General features: G+C 56.7%; 2 protein-coding genes across 3 annotated transcripts in view; one reads left to right on the top strand and one right to left on the bottom strand.

Moving 5' to 3' along the window:
• ADAM11 (ADAM metallopeptidase domain 11) overlaps nt 1-20,700 on the top strand; it is a 672,244-nt gene that overhangs the window by 304,959 nt on the left and 346,585 nt on the right. The gene's annotated exons all lie outside the window — the stretch shown is intronic.
• The window catches only part of C1QL1 (complement C1q like 1), a 77,190-nt gene continuing 76,528 nt past the window's right edge, over nt 20,039-20,700 (bottom strand). The window contains exon 2 of the mRNA XM_050935014.1: nt 20,039-20,437. Coding sequence (XP_050790971.1) covers nt 20,258-20,437 — 180 coding nt within the window. The 3' untranslated portion in view covers nt 20,039-20,257. The remainder of the gene's footprint in view (nt 20,438-20,700) is intronic.

Raw genomic sequence — 20,700 nt, 5'->3', positions numbered from 1 at the left:
GTGGCAGTTCGGCCACCACATAGGAACATCCAGGAAAATACTTGGTTCAGATCTGAAAATGTTTGGAAAGCAACAAAATCCTGTTCCAGGCCAGCAACCACATGTTCCTTTGTGATCTTTAGCCAGAAACTAGCACACTCGTGGGAGGTGGGAGACCCAGGTTTGAGTCCCTGCTCGGGAGCAGGGATTTGAACTCAGATAATCCACCAAGGTGCAGGCTAGGCAGGAGCGAGGCACTCTCAAGCTCTCCTGTTGAACCTGCTCCACTTTAAATAACCACATACAAATTCACTGGGCCAAAGAGAGCAGCAGCATTTCTGTAGCCTGGTGATGAAGGCACTCACCTACCACATAGGAGACAGGATTCAAATCTTTCCTCTGAATGAGGGAGAGAGAAAATGTGAATTCACATCTCCTATCGCCCACCTGTCTGTCAGAAGCACCAGGCTCCAGAGTTGTTCTCATTCACACACTGGCCCAAGGGTTACTTTGTATTTGTACAAAGTAGAGCAGCTTCAACAGAAGAGTGAGAGTCCTCGCCCCTAACACAGCCTGTAGCCATTGGTCAGGCTGCTCACCTAGCTGGGGGCAGCCTCTGACGTCAAGTTCCTGCTCCAGTGTGGGTTGAAACTGGGGACTTCTATGCTCTGGGCAAGCAGCCTAGCCGTTGGTCTGAGGCTATAAATGGAGGGGAGTCGGGGGGAAGACACTCGTACTGTTCTCAAACTGGCTTTGACAAATATTTTCCCAGCCAAACCCAAGCCGGTCACATTTGCAAATTGTTTCAGGTTGACCAAAGCTGCATTTGTCAGTGAATAAATTATTTGTCTGAAAAAATTTGCCCAGCTCTGCTCGTGGTCCCCATGCTCCAGGTGGAAGAGACCATCAAGTGCATGAAATACTGGCTCTATACTGGAGACTTTAGCCCCCTCCAGCCAGTACTGTCACAGCGGGGGCGGGGAAGCGGATACAGATGGAGAAGTGTCTTTTTGGCAACATCTGTAGCCTAGCGCTGCTTTTAACATGCTCCTGCTGTGTGTGCCTCTCTCATTATCACCTCCTGGGGAGAGTTCAAGGTTTGATACCTGCCCGTGAGATTAGAGCAGCTCACACCTCAGATTCCAAAGCTTCAAAATATTCCTTCTCATTGCCAGGGAAAAGAGCCCTGCAAAGGCAGCCAGGGCTCCGCAGCCAGAAGAGCGAAGGATAAATTCAGCATGGAAGGAAGGGGAGGCACCAAGTTCTCAGAGAACTGTTTGTGGAATGGCTTGTGCCGTAGCAGAGCTGTGTGTGAATCAGGCTTCATGGTTTGAAAATGGCCTCTGATTTTGGGTGCCCAGCTTGAGACTTGGTACTTGGCACAGGAACGGGTGGGGCAAAGGGCCACCTCCGGACTGCCCCTGTTCTGGAGCCAGCTTTCGTGATGAGTTAGAGCAGCCTCAGTGGCCTGTGGCTTTAAGTTTCCGTTTCAGCAGCTGAGAGTAGCTGAAGTGCAGTTCCGGGGCCATGGCCCTGTGCCAGGGACTGTGGTGGGAAGTGACATAGAGCCATGGTGTCGGCTTAAGCCATGTGGGGAGCCAGATCCACTGGTTTTGTGGACAGGCTGTAACAGGGCATGTCTATCCTGCAATTAGACACCCGCCACTGGCCCAGGCCGTCTGCTTCAGGGTTGTGGGGCTTGGGCTAAGGGGCTGTTTCATTGTGTGTAGACGTTTGGGCCTGGGCTCTGCGAGGGGGAAGGGCCCAGTGGCTGTGTGAGTCCAGCTCCAGGTAATGATCTGATCCTTTGCATTTCCCTAGTGCTTTTATTCTGGAGAGGTCACATTGCTGCTAAGAACTCCTCTCATTTTCCTTGTGAACTCGGGCTGTATGATCACCTTTGGTTTACGAATGGGGCACAGAGAGGGGTTATGACTTGACCACAGTGTCAGACCCAGGACTAGAACCCAGAAGTCCTGACCTCTAGGCCCCTGCTTGGTCATATACAGCAAGCTAAACTGGGGTTAGTTTGGCCATCACCTTAAGTTCAGTGTGCATAGTATTATTGGCTTCTCTGCGCAACATGTCTGGTGAGGAAGCTGGTAGCCTGGCACTCGATGGTGTGTTTGCGTGAGAGTGTCTGGGGCCGAGGTGTAACAGAACAGGACACAAGGGGAGCAAATGATCGAATGAAGCAGAAAACACATATGGAAGTGCTACTTGCTTCAGGCAGCAGAGCCTCACTGGTGCTGTGTCCCTCTGAGCTAGTCACCAACCCTCCATGTGACAAACAGCACTGTGTGTGCCAGCTTCCCGGCCGATTCTGTACCCTGGGGATCATGAACTCAACTCCCACCCTCGGGGGGAAATTAACCCACATCCCCTAGTACTGCCACATGCACCCATTTCTGAGGGTGTCTGGGCCCCATTTTGGGAATTAAATTCAGCTGAGTACAGGATTTCTCATCATTTCAATGTCCTACTCTGTTGTGGTGTGCTGTAAACCAGCTGGTGTGTTCCACCCCAGAAGTGCCTGTATTGCAGTGGAAAAGGGTATCTACCATCTGAAAAGTGCTTCAGGATCATTTAGGATAAAAGGCAGGAGGCAAATGGTACCAGGGCTGATGAGGGGTTGTTCCTGGAGGAGTCGGAGAGTTGGAGACTGGCTCTGAAGCCAACTCCAGCACTAAGATTTGGATTCAATGGTTCAGGAACCTCATGAAGAGCTGCTAGGTCTGAGTTACTGTCATGTGGGGTCTGGGTCCAGAGTAAGGGAGGTGCAGAGATGTCTTACCACTGGAGCTGGTCAGAAATTTCCCCACAGAAACCTGCCTGGACCCTGGTGGGCAGCAGCAGATCCTGGTGCTTCTGAGGTCAGCAGCTCAGGGAGAGACCAGCCATGCCTGGGTGTCAAGGCTCCCAGGAACTCCACAGTCCCAGCTCCATGGCAGGGAGCCTGGATACCGTGGGAGCCCTGACTCAAATTGAGCTGGCTCCTGGGTCTGCAGCAGGGAGCCTGGGGACCTACGCCTGTGGAGCTGGTAGCCTGGGGGCTCTGGGGTGGGTCCAAGGCTTTGCACTTCTGGGGCAGGGGCCTTCCAGACTCCAGATTGTGAAGCTGACGTGCTGGCAGCAGTGGCAGGCAGCTAATTTCCTTTTAGAAACACACTGTGGCAACGATTCTGAAACAAACATTCAGGGGGATTTTCCAGTTCAGGAAGAAACACAGAACATTTTCATTTCAGTTTATATCAAACCATATTTTTTAAGTTTTGCTTAGATCTACATAGTACGATGGAGTAACATCGGCCTGACACCGCCATGACCTCTGTAACCTCCGTAACAACCACCTGCCTCCCCCACGGCCTCCGTAACCTCTGCCTGCAGCCTCCACGGCCTCCGTAACCTCTGCCCACCTCCCTTAGGGCCTCCATAACCTCTACCTGCAGCCTCCACAGCCTCCATAACTGCTGCCTGGAAACCACGGCCAATGGCAGCTGTGGGGTGCCTGTGAACGCAGGCAGTGCGCAGAGTCCCCAGGCTGCGCCTGCACCAAGGAGATGGAGCGAAGTGCCATCTGCTTCCGGAAGCTGCTGAGGTCAGCACCACCTGGACACTGCACCCCTCGCCCCCTCCTGCATCCCAAGTCCCTGCCCCAGCCCTGAGCCCCTCCCGCACTCCAAATCTCTTGACTCCAGCCTGGAACCCCTCCTGCACCACAAACCCTCACCCCCAGCTCCACACCAGAACCCACTGTGACACTTCACCCCATATTCTTCATAGTGATATTATGATATGATTATGACATAGTTACGATGTATTTTATGCAAGGTAAGTCATATGAGATGTCATTGGAAAGGTTATGATTTGCTGAACATGATTATCCTATTTGTATGCATGTATCACTTTTGTATCTGAAGTTATGAACATTGACTATTTATCTATGTATCTATTTAAGGGTGGCTTGTTGGATTAGGAGTAGGATTCTCACTTAGGGTGTGAGAGGTGATCCCAGGTTCAAATCCCAGACTGGCCCTATGACTTTCCTTACTTGTTGAAGGAAAAGGCCCAGGTAGGGACCATTGAATTGTGGTTGTAAATGCGTGGTTACTCAGCTGGTGTCAGAGAGAGGGCTTTGGACTCTTCAAACAAGAGATGTTCCAGGAAGAAGGATTGCTAGGAAGAGATGGGATCCACCTAACGTAGGGTGACCAGACATCCCAATAAAATCAGGACTGTCCTGAGAGTTAGGCATTTGTCCTGCATCCTGACCAATGTTTGAGCAGGATGCAATTTGTCCCGATATTTTGCAGCACTCCGCTTTTTTTTTCCCCTCTGCCGATCTCCCCCGCCCCTAATGTGTCCTGAGAGAAGAGCATCTTCGCAGGCTGGCTTGCTAACCTATTGAGGAGGACTTTAAACTAAGGTCACCGGGGGATGGAGACCTAAGCCCTGAGGTAAGTGGGACACCGGGAGGAATCACAAGGAGGAGGGTGCAACAGGGGCGTCCTCCTGCTTCATACTGAGAAAATAGGGCAATTGGCTAGTTATTTTAGGCGCCTGTACACAAATGCAAGAAGCCTGGGAAACAAGCAGGGAGAACTGGAAGTCCTGGCACAGTCAAGGAACTGTGATGTGACTGGAATAACAGAGACTTGGTGGGATAACTCACATGACTGGAGCACTGCCACGGATGGATATAAACTGTTCAGGAAGGACAGGTGGGGGAGAAAAGTGGAGGAGTTGCACTGTATGTAAGAGAGCAGTATGATAGCTCAGAGCTCCGGTATGAAACTGGAGAAAAGCCCATTGAGTGTCTTTGAGTTAAGTTTAGAGGTGAGAGCAACAAAGGTGGTATCATGCTGGGCATCTGCTATAGACCACCAGACCAGGAGGAGGAGGTAGATGATGCTTTCTTCAACCAGAAGCTTCCAGATCACAGGCCCTGGTTCTCATGGGGGACTTCAATCACCCCGATATCTGCTGGGAGACCAATACAGCAATGCACAGACAATGCAGGAAGTTTTTGGAGAGTGTTGGGGACAACTTCCTGGTGCAAGTGCTGGAGGAACCAGCTAGGAGCTGTGCTCCTCTTGACCTGCTGCTCACAAACAGGGAAGAATTGGTAGGGGAAATAGAAGAGGGTGGCAACCTGGGCAGCAGTGACCATGAGATGGTCGAGTTGAGGATCCTGACACAGGGAAGAAAGGAGAGCAACAGAATACGGACCCTGGACTTCAGAAAAGCAGACTTTGACTCCCTCAGGGAACTGATGGGCAGGATCCCCTGGGAGAATAACATGAGGGGCAAAGGAGTCCAGGAGAGCTGGCTGTATTTTAAAGAAGCCTTCTTGAGGTTGCAGAAACAAACCGTTGCGATGGGCAGAAAGAATAACAAATGTGGCAGGCAACCAGCTTGGCTTAACAGTGAAATCTTCAGTGAGCTCAAACACAAAAAGGAAGCTAATAAGAAATGGACACTCAGATAGAAGACTAGAGAGGAGTATAAAAATATTGCTCAGGCGTGCAGGGGTGTAATTGGGAAGGCCAAGGCACAACTGGAGTTGCACCTAGCAAGGGATGTGAAGGGTAACAAGAAGGGTTTCTACAGGTATGTTAGCAACAAGAAGGTGGTCAAGGAAAGTGTGGGCCCCTGACTGAATGGGGGAGGCAGCCTAGTGACAGATCATGTGGAAAAAGCTGAAGTACTCAATGCTTTTTTTGCCTCTGTCTTCACAGACAAGGTCAGCTCCCAAATTACTGCACTGGGCAGCAAAATATGGGGAGGAGGTGAGCAGCCCTCAGCGGTGAAAGAACAGGTTAAGGATTATTTAGAAAAGCTGGACATGCACAAGTCCGTGAGGCGGGATGCACTGCATCCCAGGGTGCTGAGGGAGTTAGCTGATGTGACTGAAGAGCCATTGGCCATTATCTTTGAAAACTCGTGGTGATTGGGGGAGGTCCCAGATGATTGGAAAAAGGCAAATATAGTGCCCATCTTTAGAAAAGGGAAGAAGGAGAACCTGGGAAACTACAGACTGGTTAGCCTCACCTCAGATCCCAGAAAAATCATGGAGCAGGTCCTCAAGGAATCCATTTTGAAGCACTTGGAGGAGAGAAAGGTGATCAGGAACAGTCAGCATGGATTCACCAAGGGCAGGTCATAGAATCATAGAATATCAGGGTTGGAAGGGACCTCAGGAGGTCATCTAGTCCAACCCCCTGCTCAAAGCAGGACCAATTCCCAACTAAATCATCCCAGCCAGGGCTTTGTCAAGCCTGATCTTAAAAACCTCTAAGGAAGGAGATTCCACCCCCTCCCTAGGTAACCCATTCCAGTACTTCACCACTCTCTGAGTGAAAAAGTTTTTCCTAATATCCAACCTAAACCTCCCCCACTGCAACTTGAGACCATTACTCCTTGTTCTGTCATCAGGTACCACTGAGAACAGTCTAGATCCATCCTCTTTGGAACCCCCTTTCAGGTAGTTGAAAGCAGCTATCAAATCCCCCCTAATTCTCTTCTGCAGACTAAACAAGCCCAGTTCCCTCAGCATCTCCTCATAAGTCATGTGTTCCAGCCCCCTAATCATTTTTGTTGCCCTCCACTGGACTCTTTCCAATTTTTCCACATCCTTCTTGTAGTGTGGGGCCCAAAACTGGACACAGTTCTCCAGATGAGGCCTCACCAATGGCGAATAGAGGGTGATGATCACATCCCTCGATCTGCTGGCAATGCCCCTACTTATACAGCCCAAAATGCTGTTAGCCTTCTTGGCAACAAGGGCACACTGCTGACTCATATCCAGCTTCTTGTCCACTGTAACCCCTACGTCCTTTTCTGCAGAACTGCTTCCTAGCCATTCGGTCCCTAGTTGTAAAAGTGAATGGGATTCTTCCATCCTAAGTGCAGGACTCTGCACTTGTCCTTGTTGAACCTCATCAGGTTTCTTTTGGCCCAGTCCTCTAATTTGTCTAGGTCCCTCTGTATCCTATCCCTACCCTCCAATGTATCTACCACTCCTCCCAGTTTAATGTCATCTGCAAACTTGCTGAGAGTGCAGTCCACACCATCCTCTAGATCATTAATGAAGATATTGAACAAAACCGGCCCCAGGACCAACCCTTGGGGCACTCCACTTGATACCAGCTGCCAACTAGACATGGAGCTGTTGATCACTACCCGTTGAGCCTGACAATCTAGCCAGCTTTCTATCCACTTTATAGTCCATTCATCCAGCCCATACTTCTTTAACTTGCTGGCGAGAATACTGTGGGAGACCGTATCAAAAGCTTTGCTAAAGTCAAGGAATAACACATCCACTGCCTTCCCCTCATCCACAGACCCAGTTATCTCCTCATAGAAGGCAATTAGGTTAGTCAGGTGTGACTTGCCCTTGGTGAATCCATGCAGACTGTTCCTGATCACTTTCCTCTCCTCTAAGTGCTTCAGAATTGATTCCTTGAGGACCTGCTCCATGATTTTTCCAGGGACTGAGGTGAGGCTGACTGGCCTGTAGTTCCCTAGATCCTCCTTCCTTTTTTAAGGATGGGCACTACATTAGCCTTTTTCCAGTCATCCGGGACCTCCCCCGTTCACCATGAGTTTTCAAAGATAATGGCCAGTGGCTCTGCAATCACATCCGCCAACTCCTTTAGCACCCTTGGATGCAGCTCATCTGGCCCCATGGACTTATGCTCGTCCAGTTTTTCTAAATAGTCATTCCTGACCAACCTGATTGCCTTCTATGATGAGATAACTGGCTCCGTGGATATGGGGAAAGCAGTGGACTTGATAGACCTTGACTTTAGCAAAGCTTTTTGATACAATCTCCCACAGTATTCTTGCCAGCAAGTTAAACAGTATGGATTGGATGAATGGAATAAGGTGGATAGAAAGCTGGCTATATTGTTGGGCTCAATGGGTAGTGATTAATGGCTTGATGTCTAGTTGGCAGCCGGTATCAAGCAGAGTGCCCCAGGGGTCAATCCTGGGGCCAGTTTTGTTCATCATCTTAATTAATGATCTGGATGATGGGATGGATTGTACCCTCAGCAAGCTCACGTATGACACTAAGCTGAGGAGAGAGGTAGATACACTGGAGGGTTGGGATAGGGTCCAGAGTGACCTAGACAAATTAGAGGACTGGACCAAAAGAAATCTGTTGAGGTTCAACAAGGACAAGTGCAGTCCTGCACTTAGGATGGAAGAATCCCATGCACTGCTACAAGCTGGGAACTGACTGGCTAAGTGGTAGTTCTGCAGAAAAGGACCTAGGGGTTACAGTGGACGAGAAGCTGGATATGAGTCAGCAGTGCGCCCTTGTTGCCAAGAAGACTAATGGCATATTGAGCTATATTAGTAGGAGCATTGCCAGCAGATCGCGGGAAGTGATCATTCCCCTCTGTTTGGCATTGGTGAGGCCACTCCTGGAGTACTGTGTCCAGTTTTGGGCTCCCCACTACAGAAAAGATGTGGACAAATTGGAAAGAGTCCAGTGGAGGGCAAGAAAAACGGTTAGGGGCCTGGGGCACGTGACTTCTGAGGAGAGGCTGAGGGAACTGGGCTTGTTTAGTCTGCAGAAGAGAAGAGTGAGGGGGGATTTGATAGCAGCCTTCAACTACCTGAACGGAGGTTCCAAAGAGGATGGAGCTCGGCTGTTTCAGTGGTGGCAGATGACAGAACAAGGAGCAATGGTCTCTAGTTGCAGTGGGGGAGGTCTAGGTTGGATATTAGGAAACATTATTTCACTAGGAGGGTGGTGAAGCACTGGAATGGGTTACCTAGGGAGGTGGTGGAATCTCCTTCCTTGGAGGTTTTTAAGGTCAGGTTTGACAAAGACCTGGCTGGGATGATTTAGTTGGGGTTGGCCCTGCTTTGAACAGGGGGTTGGACTAGATACCTCCTGAGGTCTCCTCCAACCCTAATATTCTATGATTCTGTAATTCTATGCTCTGTATTTCACATGTAGTTATGCCTGGGTAACACCCACTAGACAAGATGTTTTCATTCTAGACAGTGAGTGGGGAATGGGCCATTAGGAAAACAAGAGGCCTTAGAAGAAGCTTATCTCCCTCCTGGGGAGCGTTCCTAACAATGCTACAGCCAGCCTTGGAGTAATGGCTGCTACGACTCTGCAAGGACATGTGATGAGACCACATGTCTCTAGACTGCATCTTGGGATGTCAGTAATTTTCCACAGACTGGTCTGGGAACTGGGAACTAAGCTTTGAAACAAAAGGGTTCCCACCTTATGCCAAAGCTATATAAGGCAGGGAGTCTGGGATTCTTTGCTCCCCACACAAGACTCCTGAAAACACCTGAGGAACAAAGAGCGAACTGGGGGAAGTGCTGGACCCAGGCTAAAGGGATTTTTAGTCTGTGAATTCCAAGCTGTAAGTAAGCAAGTGCAGTTTGCCCCTTAAGAATCTTCAGCCTGCTATCTCTTAGGGTGAGAATCTACTATTCATATCCAATCTGTTTAGTATATTAAGCTTAGTTTGCAGTTTTGTTTATTTGCTAGGTAATCTGCTTTGATCTGTTTGCTGTCCCTTATAATCACTTAAAATCTAACTTTTGTAGTTAATAAACTCATTTATGCTTTATCTAAACCAGTGTGTGGGAATCATTACTCAGGGTCAGGAGGCTGTTGCACTTTGAAGAAGGGGGTGGACTTTATGAGCTTACGCTGTACAGTTCCCCGTGCAGCGCAGGACGGTATAATTCTGAGTTTACACTCCCGAGGGGGGTTGTGCCTGAGGAGCTGGTTTTTGCCCTGGCTGTCGCCTGCCTTCCTATGCAGGGGCTGGTCAAAGCGCCTGCATGTAACTGCAGCTGGGTGTGTCCCTACCTGTACTTAGGCTGGTGAAAGCGCAGGCTGGAGCCTGGAGGGCTTTGCAGTTTGTCACAGCAGTGCAGTGTAAGAGGGAGACCAGGCTGGTGGGTCAGGGGACTCAGTGGTACCCCAGTTCCAGGGGCATTCTGGGGGGGAACCCACCACACCTGCAACCTCACCCAGAGCCCTCAACACCTTTCCACCCCCAACCCCCTGCTCCACACCGAACCCCTCCCATATGTTGAACTCCTAATTTCTGGCCCCACCCTGGAGCCTGCACCCCCAACTCGAGTCCTCACACCCTCCTGCACCCCAATGCTCTGCCCCAGCCCGGTGACAATGAGTGAGTGAGCGTGGGTGGAGGAGAGCGAGTGACGGAGGGGGAGGGGGGATGGAGTGAGCGAGGGTGGGGCCTAGGAGAAGGGACGGAGCAGGGGCAGGGCCTTGGGGCAAGGGGCGGGGTGTTAGGTTTTCTACAATCAGAAAGTTGGCAACCCTACCACTACAACCTCTGTACCGCTGCCTGCCTCCACCATGGCCTCCGTAACCACCACCTGCCACCTATGGCCTCCATAACTGCTGCCTGCCACCCCTACGGCCTTCGTAACCACCACCTCTCTCCCACGGCCTCCGTAACTGCCGCCAGCCTCCACCACAACCTCTGTAACCACCCACTGCCACCCTACAGCCTCCGTAACTGCCACCTGCCTCCACCACGGCCTCTGTAACTGCTTCCAGCCTCCACCACAGGCTCCATAAACGCTGCCAGCCTCCACCACGGCCTCCATAACCACCCACTGCCACCCCACAGCCTCTGTAACTGCTGCCTGCCTCCACTGTAACCACCGCCTGCCACCCCTACGGCCTCCATAACCGCCACCTGCGTCCACCATGGCCTCCATAACTGCCACCTGCCTCCACCGTAACTGCTGCCTGCCACCCCTACTCCTGCCACTCCATCACTTCTGCATGCCTCCACTGTAAGCGCCTCCTGCATCCACCACGGCCTCCGTAACCACCGCCTGCCACCCCTCCGGCCTCCATAACCGCCACCTGCCTCCCACGTCCACCATAACCACTGCCTGCCTCCATCACAACCTCCGTAACCACCCACTGCCACCTCTACAGCCTCCGTAACTGCCACCTGCCTCCACCACGGCCTCCGTAACTGCCGCCAGCCTCTACCACAACCTCTGTAACCGCCGCCTGCCTCCACCACGGCCTCCGTAACTGCCGCCTGCCTCCACCACGGCCTCCGTAACCAACGCCTGCCACCCCTACAGCCTCCATAACTATCCACTGCCACGCCTACAGCCTCTGTAACTGCCACCTGCCTCCACCACGGTCTCTGTAACTGCCACCAGCCTCCACCACGGCCTCTGTAACTGCCACCAGCCTCCACCACAGCCTCCATAACTGCCACCTGCCATCCCCTTAGCCTCCTGCTACTGCTTCATCCTATCACTGCACCCTCCCATTGCAGCTGCCTGCTATTACCATGGCTTCCCTGGGTGACTTACTGTTCCCTTCCCTCCCAGCTGTTCCAGCCCAGAGAGCAGAGGGTGGAGCAGGGTCGGACACAGGACAGCTGGGGAGAGGTGCCATGCAAAGTAGGCAGCACCTGGGCCATTGTGCAGCGGGAGGGTGTGGCCGTCCCCTGAGGCACTCCCAGGCTTGTTGCAAGATGCCCGCCTCCCGGCCAGCTGCTCTGCAAGCCTGAGCACTCCAGCGATGCCAGGCGAAGGGAGCAGGAACCAACCCAGCCAGGCTGCTCATGTGGTTCCCTCCATCACCAGCTGCGTGGCACCCAGGCTGATGCATTAGGGCCACCTGCATCCAACTGCAGCTGAGGAGCTGCTTGCTCGTCCTGGAGAGTCCCCGCTCTCAGGCTGGGCATGGGAGGGGCAGGCAGGGGTGTCACACTCCTCAGCTTCCAAACCCTCCTGCGGGCAGGCACGCTGCCCCTGGCCCTGCCCCGCCAGCGACGCCAATGTCTGACAAGCCGCGCTGCCCACGGGAGTGGTTGTCAGGCTGGGTTAGGTGTCAGGGAGCCACTGGGCTGGAAGGAAGAGTCTGCCAGCCAGGCGCTTTGTGCTCACGTGTGGCGAGCAGCTGCGACAGCGGCAAGTGACGCTGCAGCTGAGGCTGCCCTCAGAAGTGGGGTGACGTAGGGGGAGAGGCAGAGGCGTCTGGCAGCGGCCCAGGCTAAATCAAGAACTGTCTGTGCATCCACCAACTGCTCTTTCTTCTCTCCCTGTTGCGGAGAGCCAGGTGGTGACTGCACCAGCGTGGGCGAGGGGTTAACGCCTCCGGCTGCAGACCAGAGAGTGCAGCAGGCACCACGCTGCCATGTGCTCGTACAAGGCTAAAGCGCTGCCCAGGCTGGGTCCTGAGGGGGGTGGACGCCCTCAGCTCCCCTTGGCTTTGATAGACTGGGACCTTCCTACTGACTGGGACAGTTTGAGTCCCTGGGTTTTCAAGTGCAGCCACCTCTGGGGTGGTTTCACAGCTTACAACATGAGGGAAGGGAGGGAGAACCCCATGGTCCATGGGGCGGGGATGCAGGACAGATGGGTTCTTGCTGGAATTTGGCCAGGACTCTGAGATGCCACACTCTGCTCGCGCAGCCAGCCTCCTCTCACGCCACTGAGATGGTAAATGGCCCAGGCCCAGGCAAATGGCCCAGGCTTGGTAAGGGCAGTGCCTGGGTCCCTGGGAAAAGGGCTCCGGGTCCATTTGGGAACAGCACCAATGGGACCTTCCCAGCAAAGTGCTCTGGTTGCATGGACGGGTGAGAAGAACAGGGGAGGAGCTTCCCTGCTCCATGGGCAGAGGAAAACGCCAACAACCCCAGGAAATAAACCCCTGAGCAGAGATGGACTGAGCTCTGGAGCCAGACTTTCCCCCAGATCCCAGGCCTGTTACCGAGATCAGCATGTGCTTGAACACGGGCCCTTGTCTGACATCCCTGCTCTTGGAAACGGGGCAAAGGAGCCTGCCCTCTGCGGAGCGCTTTGGGAGCTGTGGGTTTAGGAATCAGTATTATCAGTGCATTTTGCCTTTCCATAGCACCTTCTAGCCCAGGGTCACCCCCTAGCCCCCCGGGGAACAGAGGCCCAGAGCTGGGAAGGGCCTCACCTGCAGCGAGCCCAGCACAGAGCCCAGGGCTCCAGATCACAGTTCTGTGCATTGGCCGCGAGGGCCTGCTCGCCTGTCAGCACTGTCCCATCGTGTCCCATCACGTTCAGCTGGAGTTGGGGGTGCGCGAAGGCTCAGAACTGGGAGCTGTTCTTGGATCTGTCAGGGTTTCCGATGAGGTGTCTCCAGGATCACAGGACTGGATGCGGCAGCCTCAGCCCAAGGCAGGTCTGTCGGGCACCTCTCTGGTGCTCTTGCCGAAGAGTCTAGGCCAGGTGGGTTGGGGAGGGTGAAGCACTGCTGGCAAGTCTGTCCCCCAACAGCTTCACTCCACCACCCTGCTTGCACCTGGCAGCTTCCCACCCCTCGAGTTCTGTTCAGGGGAATGTTCTCAGTGTCCTAGCAACACCAGTGGCTCCAGATTGCAGTGCTGGGAGCACGGACACTGGGCTACACTGGGTCATTTCCATGGGGATATGAGGCTAATATTGCAAACCAGCCAGTAAGGGGGCACCTGCGAGCCCTGGAGAAGGAACAGCTCCTGTGTCACTTCCCGCTCAGGGTGAGGCCTGGTGGCAGGGCTTTCCCTACACCCCCTCCGCCAGGGAGGGTGTACACACCCCCTGAATTTCCACAACACCCCCCAGGGGTCAACTAGTTCTGTGCAGTGTTGCCGAGTTAGTCATTGGTTGGAAATTTGAAAAAGCACATAGAGTAGATGATAAAATACATGTACCTGAAAAAGCAGAATAGGTTTGAAAAGCATGAACAAAGACTAGCTTCCTCACACGGCTGCTGTTTTTTTTGATAATGTCAGTGCATTCATTTTGGTGAGCTGGGCCAATTTAATCATTTCAAAGTATGATGTGTAAGCAAGGTCTGAGCGAGCTGTCCCCTGACAGCTAGTGATGAGGCAGGGGGCAGGGGGAAGGGAAGGCTTCAGGTCCAGACTGTATTTACATGAACACACCTATTCTGCCGAGGTATCCAGCAGACAGAGCTGGGATCAGTTTAGGATTGACTGGCATTAATGAAATGTTGTTGTCCTTATTTTGTATGAGTAAAAGGCAGAAGGGCTGGACTTAGCCTGTCTTGCTTGAGGGAGTCACTCTCAGTGCTTAATTTGTGCCAAGTCTGAGCCCTGGCACATCTAGGCTGGGTAATTCATAGCCCTGGGATCTCTGGGTTGGGTAATTTATAGCTCTGGGATTGCTGGGATTGCCATATCAGTTATGAACGTTCAAAATTGCTTGAGCCCCCAGTATCGCTTTCATTATAAATTAAGCACTGGGGACCCGCAACTGAACTGCACTCGCTAAGCAGGAGGTTTGGAAGCTATATCCTAGTGAAGAGAGAGAGGGTGGGAGCAGATGTTTTGCTGGGTGGGGTGGGCTCTGCTAAGAGTCCCAGGCACTATTTGACCTGCCCCTCTCTCCTGTTTAGAGATAGAGCGGATTAGGCTTCATGGAGAGTTTTTTGTTTTGTTGAGTGACCAGTGCCCACTAGAGCTGGAATCACTGACAATCAGGTCTCAGTGCTTAGCCCTGCTGCAGGACAGTGTTTCTGTGGAAGACCTCACCCAGCCTGCCCAAGCAGTGAGGTTCCCCCACTGAGAGGAAGAGAGCCTGAAACAAAAGCCCCCTTTTCCCCAATCTCCGTTAGCTCACACCTGCTTCTTTCCCCCACACCCTCAGCTCCGGGCCTCACTCACCTTTTTGTTAGCATTTTCCCCACACCATCCCCTCCCGCGTGGACTTGCTGGTGTTGCCTGTCTCTCTCGCGGTCAGACAACGAACTTTGCCGTCTGGGGGTTAGAGTCCCTGACACGCGGCTGGGGCACGGCTCGGTGGGCCTGGGGTGCGCCCCATGGCTGGGGTATGGCTCAGTGGGCCTGGCGTGCTCCCCACGGCTGGGGCACGGCTCGGTGGGCCTGGCGCACTCCCCATGGTTGGGGCACAGCTCGGTGGGCCTGGCGTGCTCCCCGCAGCTGGGGCACAGCTCAGCGGGCCTGGCGTGCTCCCCGTGGCTGGGGCACGGCTTGGTGGGCCTGGCGTGCTCCCCGCGGCTGGGGCATGGCTTGGTGGGCCTGGCGCGCTCCCCATGGCTGGGGCACAGCTTGGTGGGCCTGGCGTGCTCCCCGTGGCTGGGGCACGGCTCAGCGGGCTTGGTGCTGCCCACGGCTGGAGCACGGCTTGGCGGGCTTGGTGCTCCCCGCGGCTGGGGCACGGCTCGGCGGGCCTGGTGCTCCCCGCGGCTGGGGCACAGCTCAGCGGGCCTGGCGTGCTCACCGTGGCTGGGGCACGGCTTGGTGGGCCTGGCGCGCTCCCCATGTCTGGGGCACAGCTTGGTGGGCCTGGCGTGCTCCCCACGGCTGGGGCATGGCTCGGCGGGCTTGGTGCTCCCCGCAGCTGTGGCACGGCTCGGCGGGCCTGGTGCTCCCCATGGCTGGGGCATGGCTAGGTGGACTTGGCACACTCCCCATGGCAGGCCTGTTGCTCCCCATGGCTGGGGCATGGCTCGGTGGGTCTGGCACGTTTCCTGTCAGTACTTGCCCGGGCAGGGAAGTGAATGATCCAACCCCCTTCTCCCTTCCCCTCGCTCTGCTGCCTTTTCATGCCAGCTCACCCTAACAGTGACGAGGTGGGGACCAGGGCATCCTTCTGTTGCTCAGTGTGCTTGGGGAGAGGGCAGTCAGGGCCCACCCCATCTGCCCTTTCCTGTCATGTGAAGCATCCAGCAGCCTTGCCTGGGTGCCTGGGCCCCCCTCCCCCCAAGTGAACATGCCAGCTTAGTGTGGGTGGGTGGGTGGCAGTTCATTTTTTAGGTTGCTTGTTTGTTTCATTCAAGCCCATGGAATGATACTGGAGAGATGGAGGGATGGATGGACAAAAGGCTGGCTGCTGGCTTGGCGGGCTGGCTGGCTAGACACAGGGATGGATGGATGGACGGATAGACAGAAAGGTGGCTGGCTGGACAGATGGATGGACACAGGGATGGATGGATGGATGGCCGGATGGATGGATGTACAGAGGGATGGATGGATGGATGGACAGAGGGGTGGCTGGCTGAACAGAAGGATGGCTGGAGGGATGGATGGACGGACGGACAGAGGGATGGCTGGCTGGACAGATGGAAGGAAAGGGGGATGGAAGGACAGAAGGATGGATGGATGGAGGGACAGATGGACAGAGAGGTGGCTGGCTGGACAGATGGAAAGAAAGGGGGATGGACGGACAGAAGGATGGATGGATGGAGGGACGGATGGACAGAGGACTGGCTGGCTGGATAGAAGCCTAGAGGGATGGAAGGCCAGAGGGCTGGCTGAGTGGCTGGACAGATGGATGGACAGACAGATGGTTGCTGATCTGACCCTGGCTCCGGGCTGTGATGGAGTCTCAGAAAGGCCGTGTCTGGCAAACCCTGCCCTCCACACCCGCTCCCAGCCCTGTCCTGCCAAGCCGAGCCCGTGAAGAGCAGCGCGTGGAAGAAGAGACCAGACTCGGGAGAGGTGACAGCTCTTATTTACCATGGATTTGCTCTGATGTTGGTAAGAAAATCAATCCTTGCCCCTGCCTGACCTCCAGCCTCAGCCCCCAGCTCTGGCGTCAGGACAGGCGGCCTGGAGGGGACTGACATGGCCAGGTCCTTCGCTCCACCTGAGAGGGCTTGTGCAGAAGGGAGGCTGGTGCACCCATGGTGGCGTGGTCTTCCCCACCCCGTTCTTTGGGGGAGGGGGCTGCAGCTCCAGCTGCCCCCCACTGCTCCCCAGGAGAGGCCCCCATATAAATATACACACATCCTGTACATATGTACACGCTGGCTGGGGAGGACTGTCACATTGGGGAAGGCCTGGGGGGACCCAGCAGCCAAGCCAGTGGGAGGGGATGAGCGACTGATTGCCCAGAAACAGTAGCCCGCCCTCCCCGCTGGAGCCAGCGCTTACCCTGTGCCCTCCTGGGGCCCAGCTGGGATCTGCCAGCTCCCAGGGTGAAGACAGAACCAGGGAGCAGCAGTGATCTGGGAGCACCCGCAGCCCCCCAGTTCTCACCATCGCAGGAGGGACAACAGCCACGGAAACAGGAGGCAAAGTATGGGTATCGAGTCGGGGGGGAGGGCACTGGCACCAAGTGGGGAAGAGAGGGCATGAGCGATGAGTGGGGAGGGGAGGGAAGAGCATGGGCACTGAGTAGGGGAGGGGAGGGCACGGGCTCCAAGTGGGGGAGGGAAGGCCAAGGGCGCCGACTGGGGGTGAAAGGCCAATGGCGCTGAGCAAGGGGGAGGGGAGGGCAAGGGTGACCAGTGGGGGAGGGGAGGGCATGGGCACCGAATGGGGAGGAGGGAACAGGCACCAAGTGATAGCAGAGAGGTGGGCATGGGCACTGAGTGGGCGGGGAGGGCACAGGCACCGAGGTGGGGGGAGAGACGGCATGGGCGTTGAGTGACAGGGGAGGGGAGGGCATGGGCACCGAAAGGGGGGGAGGAAACGGGCACTGAGTGACGGGGGGGAGGAATGGGCGTTGAGTGACAGGGGAGGGGCGGGCATGGGCACCGAATGCGGGGGGAGGAAACGGGCACTGAGTGACCGGGGAGGAGAGGAATGGGCGTTGAGTGACAGGGGAGGGGCAGGCATGGGCACCGAATGGGGAGGGAGGAAACGGGCACTGAGTGATGGGGGAGGGGAGGGCATTGGCACTGAGTGACGGGGGGGGAGGGCACGGGCGCCGAGTGGGCTTAATACCGAATTTGCAGTGAGGGCTGGTGACAGGACATTCCCCCCACTCCCACCCCCTACTGGCCTTTCCCCAGCAATGAGGAAGCTGTGGTGATGGGCTGTGAGCCACTGGGGCTCACGGGGGCTATGTGCCTCATGGGGGGCCCTATGGCCACCAGGGAGTGGAACAGGCCTTGCAGGGGGGCTCTAGCTGCCATGGAGAGGGGTGGAATGGGGCATGCGGGGGGCCACATGGCCATCGGCGGAGTGGAAGGGTGCTCACGGGGGCGCGGATTGCCATCAGGGGGTTGGAATGGGGCTTGTGGGGACCATGTGTCATGTGGCCATTGGGGCAGTTGTGTGGGGGGGCTCACTGGCTGTTGGGGGGTGGTAGGGGGCTCGTGGGGCCATCAGGAGGGTCATGGGGGGGCATGTGACCATCGAGGAGAACAGGGCTGGGGGCGGGGGCACATGGCCATCAGGGGAGGGGGGGTTGAACGAATGAGACTCGCAGGGGCTGCATGGCCGTCAGGGTTTGGGAGTGAAACAGGACTTGCATGTGGCTGTCCGGGGGGGGGGCGTGGAAAGGTGTTTGCAGGGGGCTTTGTGGCCATCGGGGGTGGGTCAAGGCTTGCTGTAGCCATGTAGCCATGGTGGGGTGGATGAGGCTTGCAGGGGGCTGTGTGGCAATCGGGTGGCATGGGGCTTATTGGGGGCGGTGGGGCTATCGGGGGGTGGGATAGGGCTGTTGGGCCATGTGGCCCTTGGGGATGGTATGAAGCTCATGGGGGCTGTGAGGCCATTGGGGGTGGGCCAGGGCTCGCCAGGGGTTGCGTAGTAGTCGGGGGTGGAACGGAGCTTGTGAGGACTGCGTAGTTATTGGGGGGTGGGCCAGAGCTCATGAGAGACTGTATGGCCATTGGGGGGTGAGACGGGGCTTGTAGGGGCCACGTGGTCATCATGGGGTGGGCTGGGGCTCATGGGGGGCTGCATGGTCATTGGGGGAATGAGGGTCAGCAGGGGCCACCTGGTAGTTGGGATGGAATGGAGCTTGTGGGGAGGTTCATGTGGCCATTGGGGGGTGAGACAGGGCTCACAGGGGCCGTGGGGTCATCAAGGGGGAGACAGGGCTCATGGGGGCCACGGGTCCATTGGGGGGGAAGAGAGGGTTAATGGGGGGCCACCTGGATGTCAGGGGGTGAGACAGGCTCATGGGGGTTCACGGGGCTGTCAGGGAGTGAGACGGTGCTCACAGGGGTCCGCAGGGCTGTCAGGGGGGGAGATGGGGATCACAGGGTCCGCGGGGCCATCGGGGGTTGAGACGGGGCTCATGGCAGCCATGGGGCCGTCGAGGGTGAGACTGGGCTCACGGGGGCCTGTGTGGCCGTGTGGGTGGGGGCGTGAGACGGGGCTCACGGGGCTGTTGAGGGGGAGACAGAGCTCAAGGGGGCCACGGGGCCATCGGGGGGTGAAACGGGGCTCACGGGGGCCGCGGAGCCATTGGGGGGTGAGACAGGGCTCATGGGAGCTGCGTAGCTGTCGGGGGTGAGATGGGGCTCACAGGGGCCGCGGGGCCATTGGGGGGTGAGACGGGGCTCACGGGGCTGTAGGGTGGGGGGAGACGGGATTCACGGGGGCTGCAGGGCCATCAGGGGGTGAGACAGGGCGCAGGGGGGCTGTGTGGCCGTGTGTGTGGGGGTGAGACGGGTCTCACGGGTCTGTTGAGGGGGAGACGGGTCTCACGGGGACTGTGGGGCCATCGGGGGGGAGATGGGGCTCACAGGGGCTGTGTAGCTGTTGGGGGATGAAACGGGGCTCACGGGGTCGTTGGGGGGCAGACGGGGCTCACGGGGGCTGTGGGGCTGTCAGGGTGGAGACGGGGGTCACGGGGGCCACAGGGCCGTCAGGAGGGAGACGGGGCTCACAGGGGCCGTGGGGCTGTCGGGGGGGGAGACGGGGCTCACGGGGGCCGTGGGGCCGTCGGGGGGGCAGATGGGGCTCACAGGGGCCGTGGGGCTGTCGGGGGGGAGATGGGGCTCAAGGGGGCCGTGGGGCCGTCGGGGGGGGCAGACGGGGCTCACAGGGGCCGTGGGGCTGTCGGGGGGGAGATGGGGCTCACGGGGGCCGTGGGGCCGTCGGGGGGGCAGACGGGGCTCATGGGGGCCGTGTAGCTGTTGGGGAGTGAGACAGGGCTCACGGGAGCCACAGGGCTGTCGGGAGGGAGACGGGGCTCACAGGGGCCGTGGGGCTGTCGGGGGGGAGACGGGGCTCACGGGGGCCGTCGGGGGGGCAGACGGGGCTCATGGGGGCCGCGTAGCTGTTGGGGATTGAGACAGGGCTCACGGGAGCTACAGGGCTGTCGGGAGGGAGATGGGGCTCACGGGGTCATCAGGGGGTGAGACGGGGCTCACGGGGGCCACGTAGCTGTTGGGGGGAGGAAAGCAGGGAAGCGAAAGGGCCAGATGTCAGAGTGTCACTGTTGGCAGCCGGGTGCCCTCCCCAGCGCTCCGTGTGGCAGGGAGGCCGTGGCTAGAGGATGGCCCCCGTCCCGGGGAACCCGCCCAGTCTGCTGGCGAGGGCAAGCGGGCGGCAGCTCAGTCCGAGTAGATGATGAAGCCCGAGAACGTGCTGTATTTGTTGTTGTTGCCCCCGTGCGCCTTGCCGCCGTCCAGTTTGATGAAGACTTCGTCGCCGGCATCCAGGTGCAGGATGACGCTGTTGCTGGCGTAGTCGTAGTTCTGGTCAGCGTCCTGCGCGATGGCGCTGGCCCGCACCTGGGGGAGGAGAGACAGCGTGGTCAACCCTCGCCCCACGGCCAGTCCCCGTCCCGGGGGGAGGAGCTGTGTCGTACCAATCACCAGGGCTGTTCGGGGCCCAGACCCCAGGCCTTGCTGCCTCCCTTCCCACGAGCCAGCACAGCGTCCCCCAGCCCGGCCCTCTGACACTCCCCTGCAAGGCTGGGCGGGGGCCACATCACAGGGACGCTAATGGGAGCTGGAAACATGCGGCCGGAGCCAGGCTCAGGAAGGAATGGAGC

Source organism: Gopherus flavomarginatus, chromosome 25 (assembly GCF_025201925.1).
Source record: "Gopherus flavomarginatus isolate rGopFla2 chromosome 25, rGopFla2.mat.asm, whole genome shotgun sequence".
Taxonomy (NCBI): Eukaryota; Metazoa; Chordata; order Testudines; family Testudinidae; genus Gopherus; species Gopherus flavomarginatus.
This window is presented reverse-complemented; position numbering and strand designations above follow the sequence as displayed.